Genomic DNA, 8769 nt, shown 5'->3' on the forward strand with positions numbered 1-8769 from the left:
CCTTTCCAACACAATTACGTAATGCGTGGCACAGAGCAGTGCAAGACAAGCATTTGTGGTTAAAAAGGATATCATTTTTTATTTATTTTAGAAAATGACTGATCATTTCGCTAGACAAGACCCTTATTCCTCGTCTGGGATCGTGTAGAGCCCTTTGAAGCTGCACTGAAACTGCAATTTGGACCTTCCACCCATTGTACCCCATTGAAGTCCACTATATGGAGAAAAGTCCTAGAATGTTTTCCTCAAAAACCTTAATTTCTTTTCGACTAAAGAAAGAAAGACATGAACATCTTGGATGACATGGGGTAAATTATCAGGAAATTTTAATTCTGAAGTGAACTAATCCTTTAAGTAAGTTCAGTATTGATACATTCCCTTGCAAAAAATCATTAGTTATTAATTTAGTTAATTTATCGATACAGCAGCTCAGGAGAAAACAGTGATGTCATCGTCCAGCTCAGTTCAGTTCTCATACAATTGTATCAATGCAGATCAAAAACATTGATGAACATCAAGTGTCCCCAACTAAGCACGCCAGAGGCGACAGCGGCAAGGAACCCAAACTCTATCAGGTGACAAAAATGGACAAATAAATGCTTCCTCGGACAAGCCATTTTTTGTCCATTAGCGTACAAATAATCCACACAACTCTTCTGAAGCGACACGATCAGTATGTATAATGTACAAAGTAAAATTTAAATTATGCATGTTCTGATACAAGTGAATAATACTGAACAACAACTTTAATTTTGCTCTGTTCATAATGCAAAGTGATAATATCACTTCAGATGACCTGGATTAAACCACTTTTACACTACTTTTATAGTATATGCTTCTTGAGGCTTGAAACTGTTGAATCCCAGTGACTGGATAAAAACAGCTAAATGATTCTTCAAACCAAAGAAAGAAAATCATACAGATTTGAGGCTGAATGTTGGGGTGAACCATTCCTTTAACTCACGCAAACACAGTCTTTGAACATTGTTGTTTTAGTATAACAATTACAAAAAGCTATGTTCACTCACCAAAGTGCGCCACTACGGCGAATTCCTCTTCTTAAACAGGACAACAAAGTGAATGGCGTAACAGACTCCACACGCATCATGGGCTATTCATTCCTCTACCCAGCAGTCTTACCTCGCCCGTACGTCAACACGCTCCCGCTGACCCCCAGAGATGAGTTCTTTATCCTGGGCAGCAGAGGTCTCTTTGAAGTCATGGACCCTAGCGAGGCAGTGGAAGCCGTACGGAAGGTGCCTGATGCTTTGGCAGCTGCCAAAAAGCTGTGCACATTGGCACAGTCATACGGCTGCACGGACAGCCTTAGTGCCGTGGTGGTGCAGCTCAGCGTGGCTGAAGACTGTTGTTGCTGTTGCTGCTCGGCATCCGCGGAGCCAGGCTCCGGAAGCATCCATGCGCCGCCACAACCCCCACCGAGCCCTGGGCCAGGCCTGTACCCGGCCTCCTCTGCCGGCGTGCCCCCGTCCTCCTGCAGCGAGATCAGTTCTGAGGTCAGTGCTTCCGAGATGAGCTCCGAAGTGGGATCCACCGCGTCTTCGGACGAGCCCCCGCTCCTGCTGCAGGACGCACACATCCACCTTCATCCACAGAGCCACCCACCGCAGCTACAGCAGAACCCACGCCTCCCTTGCTGCACACTCCATCTAGCTCCCAATATCAGCAGCTCTTTCCAGAGGCAACTTTCCAGCGCCACCTTTTCCAGCGCACTCTCGGACAATGGCCTGGATAGTGAGGACGAAGAGCCCATTGCTGGCGTCTTCTCCAACGGCAGCCGTGTGGAAGTGGAAGCTGACGTCCACTGTCTGGGCCATCTGCTGCCTCCACCGCCACCTCCACCTTGCACCCCAGAAACCCCAGAGAAGCTTTCGGAGCCTGTGCTGGAGACGGACAAGACTGGGAACTTTGCAGGAACGGATGCTTGGAGCAAGACCTTGGGGAAGCGGAGGGGAAATGGCTCGGTGGCACCGCAGGAGCAGAGCCACAACTTGATTGAAGTGGCCGAGGCTCCTTCCAAGAAACCTGGGGGTTATTTCACGGCCCCCGCTCAACCCGACCCCGACGACCAGTTCATCATACCTCCAGAACTGGAGGAGGAGGTGAAGGAGATCATGAAACAACATCAGCAGGACCAACAGAGGCCGACCAAGAGTGAGCGACCTGCAGACTACTACGACACACCGCTCTGAAGGAGTCGTTGCATTCTGCCATCATCCACTCACCTTCATGTCGTTGGCTTTATTCTGCAGTTTTTGAACGTGCAGTCTTTTGCCCAATACTGAAGTACTCTGACAGCATTTCTTGCACTAATGCCGCCACTTTTGAGTGAATCAGTTAGAACGACATGAGGCTGAGTGAATGATGATTGAATGTTCACTCAGTACTCAAGTGGAGTATCCTCTGGTCACTGCTTTACTGCAGTCAATCAATATTAAGCTGTCAGTCATCTACCTACAATGGCTCTGAAAGGTCACGAAACTGGGCCAAACTGGCAACATAATATGACGCCACTTCCTGCAAAGTCCACTAAGATCTCAACAAATCCCTTTAAGAGAACACAAGAGTGACCTGCACTCTACCGTGCCTCACCCGTTTCACTAGAGTTTTAAAAGCAGTTCACTACTGATTACTGACTGTTTTAACTTTTATTTACCTTAAACCAATACCTATATAATTCAACACTAGTATTGCGACATTAACTGTCATTACCAACAAGTTTCTGGATATTTTGAATTTGTTTTTTATTTACCATATGCGAGAGAAGCTACAACAGACTTTAAGTTGATTTAAAAACAGAAGATTGCGTTGACGTAAAATTGTGTTGTACGGTACACACTAGTAATACCACACTTAACTGTTGTAGATAGGGCACTTAAAGTAATACTGTATCTCTTCAGTAAATCAAGGCTTCGCGCCTGTATAAAAACTAGAAATTTAGTGGAAATTTGAAAGACTAACTCCTAGGAGTTGCTTACTCTTTTATGGTGACTTCGTCACTTTTTTACTAATCTTCTCTGCGAGAAATGGTGATTTTTTTTGTTTTGTTTTGTTTCTTTTTCTCTTTCCAATGATTGTAAATAAGAAAAATATTGTATACCAATGCTTTTTAAGGGAACTGTGTGTCTAGAACAAGATGACCCTTTATGCATACATGCCAATAGATGTATATGTATCAGAAACATATACACACGCACCACTTGTAAATGAACTGTGCATTCTGCCCAGTGCTGTCGTCACTTGCTGATCAATGAGCCATACACACACACACACACTCAAACACATAAACACACACACTCATCCGCCTCTTTACACCAGCATGACTGTGTCAAGTCCTGTAATGCAATCCAATTTATCTGCAAGGAATTATGCTCAGACCAACCACACAAACAGTTCCTGGTTTTGTTATAATAAATCTTAAATTTATGACTCTACAGTAGCTTTTCTTGTGGTGCTTTCTGATATGAGTGTTTGACATAATATATTTTTATAAAGAATAATATATAATTATATAAAGACAAAGTGCGTGAAAAAGTGACCTAAATATTGATGTTTCCTAGAGATTGTAAAAAAAAAAAAAAAAAAAAAATGAATAAAAAAAAAAAAAAAAAGAGAAAAAGAATTAATAATAATAAAAACTGTAATATACAGAGGTAAGTACACTCAAAAAATAATGTCTAAATCAAGGGTTTTCAACCAGGGGTATGCCAATTAATGTTTGATCACTTTTTTTTTTTTTCCTTCTTTTTTTTTTTTTTGTTAAATTAAAACATGAGTAAAAAACATCACAAGTCAAATTTAAATATAAGCACCCCCAAACAAAACCAAGAGAACCCTCAATATTACCCATTGTAATAATAATAATATCATACTGGTGAAATAGATGCGTTTCAGTGCATTTTTGTTTGCGTCAAAGTAGATACGTGAAATATTAATGCAGACTAATAGAAAAAATATTCATATTAATATATTTTTGATATTCCATACCAATAATTTGTAAAAGTAATGACTTGTAAATAATCTTAAAAGTCTCACTGTACATTGCTGTTATGGTGGAGCTGTTGCTTACACATTACATCTGCACTTTACCAGAGGACCCTGACTAATTTCAAATTCTTAAAGATTTGATTCTTAATTGTCTGTCACACAGTAAAATTAAAATGTTAAGTTTTAGTAAACTTTAAGCAAAAGTTCAAGTAAATGTTTAATTGTCCATCTGACTACGTGACTAGTAAAATTAAAATGTATGAATCTGCAAATTGATTAAAATAACTAAAAACTGTAAATGACTAATGAATTGTGATTTTTATCACAACGTATGCTTGTTATGATGCATAAATCTCAATTTTAACAATGAAAAGTAATATACAGCCAATAACGCATGTGCAACAACAATTACATGCATAGTTCTAAACTACTATCTTAACATAATATAACTATCATCACATGATTGGTTTCTAATATTGAAGGCTATGCTTAAAGCTGGAGTCCGTGAGTTTTTCCTCTTTGTCGCCATCTCTGTTTGAAACATGCAATTGCAGTTATTTGTGGAATTATCTTTACGTGAGTTGTGCATCGACATGGCTCCTCAGCACGGATGAATCTAATGTTTGCTGTCAGTCACCACATTGGTGTGGTTACTGTACATCAGAATCACAGATTTTATGTCTTGGAAGTATGACCAAAATAAGAATTTTTACCGGAAAATGTCATCTGAACAAGTAAGTAACATGTTTGTCACTTTTGTTCTGACCAACTGAGAAAAAAAGCATTAGCCTACAATAAATTGCGCTGCCAACGGTGATTAAATCTAACGATCGCTAAGCTCGGATCACGTCAAAATAATTATTACCATTATACTTTGTTCTCAAATTGTTAATGTTAACAACATCAGCATTGCATGACTACATGTATTTAGTGTGTATTAGCGTTACCTGTAGATTTCAATTTCTGTAGCCACTCTGCAGTCTTAAGTCTTTTGCTTTGACTACAGGTGAATCTCCAGTTGTCACTGATGAATGTCATTTGGACCTTTCTGGATTACAATCCGCCATCAAAATGATAAGTTTAATTATTGTAGCTGCTGTGAGAAAAGGCTATAAATGATCCACCACCTGCAGCATCCTCACATGCCATATAGCCTACTAGCTGGGACTCCTTCTTTCTGTTTACAGACGTGACAAAATGATGCAAAGAACGGCTGCATGCTCGAATTTCCCACACAAACCCACCAGTACCAATTTTATTATAAAACATTACAAGCTTACTGTTGTAAATCGGCCTAAGATAAGGAGATAGTTTTGAAGACTGGCTGGTTATGTACTTGCTCAAAAAATGATTTTGGATCATTTGTAACCAAAAAAAAAATTACGGACTGCAGCTTTAATATGTAGCTCTGTTTGACACATTTTGTATTGGGGGTCCCTGCTCCATGTCTCTATTGCCTAAGGGGTCCTTGCCCTGAAAAACTTTTAAGACATCTAAAATTAATAAAAATTATGACACACATTTATACACGGTTGAATAGAATTTGAAGTGGAAGGGCCTGCGGTCGGACTGGATGTCTCCAGTCTTTTCATATGAACAGCAACCAGGAGAAGAAGGAAGAGAAGAAGAGAGAGGGGGGAACTGTGAAACACTTGCAGAATCTGTGAAAATGTGAATAATTTTAACAAAATAAGAGGGATCTTACAAAATGCATGTCATTTTTTTATTTAGTACTGACCTGAATAAGATATTTTACATAAACGATGTTTACATAAAGTCCACAAGACAAAAAAAAAAATAAAATAGCTGAATTTATAAATATGACCCCATTCAAAAGTTTATGAACCCTTGATTCTTAATACTGTGTGTGGTTACCTGGATGATCTACGACTGTTTTTATGTTTTGTGATGGTTGTTCACGAGTCCCTTGTTTGTGCTGAGCAGTTAAACTGAGCACTGTTCTTCAAAAAAACATCCTCCAGGTCCCAAATATTCTTCAGTTTTCCAGCATCTTTTGCATATTTGAACCATTTCCGGCAGTGACTGTATGATTTTGAGATCCATCTTTTCACACTGAGGACAACTGAGGGACTCAAACACAACTATTAAAAAGGGTCAAACATTCACTGATGCTCCAGAAGGAAACACGATGCATTAAGAGCCGGGGGGGGGGGGGGGGGTGTGAAAACTTTTTGAATTTGAAGATCAAGGAATATTGTACTTAATTTGTCTTCTGGCAAACATTTAAGTGTCTTCTGTTGCTTCCGAAGGGCAGTACTAAATGAACAAAAATTATATTTAAACAAAATAAGAAAAATTTGGACATCTTTATCCTGTTCAAAAGTTTTCACCCCCGAACTCTTAATGCATCGTGTTTCCTTCTAGAGCATCAGTGAATGTTTGAACCTTTTTTAATAGTTGTGTTTGAGTCCCTCAGTTGTCCTCAGTGAAAAAAGATGGATCTCAAGACCATGCAGTCACTTGCTGGAAAAGGTCCAAATATGCAAAAGATGCTGGAAATCTGAAGAATTTTCGGGACCTGGAGGATTTTTCTGAAGAATATTGGGCAATTTAACTGCTCAGGACAAACAAGGGATTCATGAACAACCATCACAAAAAAAAAAAAAAAAAAAAAAAAAAAAAACAGTCATAGATCATCCTGGTAACCACACACAGTATTAAGAATCGAGGGTTCACAAACTTTTGAGCAGGTCGTTTTTATAAATTCAGCTATTTTTTTGTCTTGTGGACCATGTGTGTAAACATTTTTATGTAAAATATCTTACTCAGGACAATACTAAATAAAAATAAAAAACATGCATATTGTATGATCCCTCTTATTTTGTTAAAATTATTCACATTTTCACAGATTCTGTGAAATTTCTGATTTTTTTTTTTTTTTTTTTTTTTTTTGAGCAAGTACAAATAAGACATTCTTAGGTTGAACATGGATGATGGATTGTAACACACTGACAGTCAACTAGCTTATGATATGTGTCTTGTGAGATTAGTCACAGCTAGGTTTCTACCTTTTGAAGGCTTCTGGTAGTGAATCTTAGGAAAGTGAAATTAAGAGTCAGAAGAAACTTCTCTCAATGGAACTGATGTAAAACATTGTTAAATAACTTTGTGCTCAATCTGATTTTCAAAACAATATGGTAATCTTTGTAATAACTGTTTTATATAATTTTATATGCAAACTACCTGTCGTACTCTCAATTTTATGTAAATGAGCTTTACAGTTCCTGTAAGACTGTATTCAAATTCCATATCTCCTTCCGCACATATTATCTGAAATAATGAAAATATAGGATTACTGGCTGGCAACTAATGTTTTTGAAGAAGTTGACAGCATAAAATATCCTTTTTTATCCCTGATCTTTTCAGGGAGTAGGGAAGCTTCTCTGATTTGATTATTTAATAAGGTTAAGATTATTAATAAGGACTTTAATAAGGTTGTTAAAAGCGTCCCTTCATCACTAACCTATATTATTGTTTCTATGTTTTAACACCTTGGCTTGGATTACAGAAAACGTAAAATTTCGCTGGAACGCACCTGTGGTCAATCTACACCACGACTCCTTGGACACACTTCAGTCTTTGGAGGGATCTGCAGTGCTGTTTTTTTCCACTAGACAGGTACAAGCACCTAAATCACTTACAGAACAACACTCACGTTCCCTTAATGTTAGTGTATGGTTCCCTTTTGGTTATTTCTGGGAACAAACAGAGAACATATGGGTTTCCATTTTGGGAACAAGCAGTTATCAGTGTTTTAGTTTGATTAGATAAAATGTACAGAGACCAACACATGACATGCAGAGAAAAAAAATAGATATTGTGGCCACAAATTATAAGAAATCATTCCCACAATTTATTAATTTGTGGCCCATTGTAGGCCTACTAATCCTTTTCCTCGTTTTAGTTCAATCATGTGTTGGGTTCTGTAAGAATAACTAATTCTGAAATAAAGTTTGCTATCAAGCAACTTTGCTAGCAGACACTAGCATTAGTTAGCACAGCAGCAATTCCATTTGTTTTTTAAGTAAATAAATTACAGTCTATAAGCAAATTTGCTTAAAGTATCTGCGGCAGACATGAACGTCAAGTTGCGACGCATCAGTACTGCATTGTGTCATCTTCATACAATTAAAAAGGATGAACAAAGAACAAAAAAGCACCACAGCTCTTGAATCTCTATCACGCTAATCCTAACATAGCAGTTGCATGTACAGTTGCAAGAAAAAGTATGTGAACCACTTGCAGAATCTGTGAAAATGTGAATAATTTTAACAAAATAAAGGAGATAATACAAAATGCATCATGTTTCCTTCTGGAGCATCAGTGAATGTTTGAACCTTTTTTAATAGTTGTGTTTGAGTCCCTCAATTGTCCTCAGTGTGAAAAGACGGATCTCAAAATCATTTAGTCACTACTGTAAAGGGTTCAAATATGCAAAAGATGGTGGAAAAAGTGGATTATATGTAAACATCTTTTATGTAAAATATCTTACTCAGGAGAGTACTAAATAAAAAATAACATGCATTTTGTATTATCTCCTTTATTTTGTTAAAATTATTCACATTTTCACAGATTCTGCAAGTGGTTCACATACTTTTTCTTGCAACTGTATGTATATGTATTAGAGTAGTGAGTAGTGAGTGAGTGAGTATGAAATACAGTAAGTTAGTTGATTTTATTATTATTATTATTTTTTTTATTACAGTTTAGATCTATTGTTTTACCATTTCAAACCCAACAAAA

General features: G+C 37.7%; 1 protein-coding gene across 1 annotated transcript in view; it reads left to right on the plus strand.

Moving 5' to 3' along the window:
* The window catches only part of phlpp1 (PH domain and leucine rich repeat protein phosphatase 1), a 43109-nt gene extending 39657 nt beyond the window's left edge, over nucleotides 1-3452 (plus strand). The window contains exon 17 of the mRNA XM_051876229.1: nucleotides 1068-3452. Coding sequence (XP_051732189.1) covers nucleotides 1068-2210 — 1143 coding nt within the window. The 3' untranslated portion in view covers nucleotides 2211-3452. The remainder of the gene's footprint in view (nucleotides 1-1067) is intronic.
* Nucleotides 3453-8769: the final 5317 nt, after the last annotated feature.

The sequence above is a fragment of the Ctenopharyngodon idella genome, chromosome 2, assembly GCF_019924925.1.
Source record: "Ctenopharyngodon idella isolate HZGC_01 chromosome 2, HZGC01, whole genome shotgun sequence".
Taxonomy (NCBI): domain Eukaryota; kingdom Metazoa; phylum Chordata; class Actinopteri; order Cypriniformes; family Xenocyprididae; genus Ctenopharyngodon; species Ctenopharyngodon idella.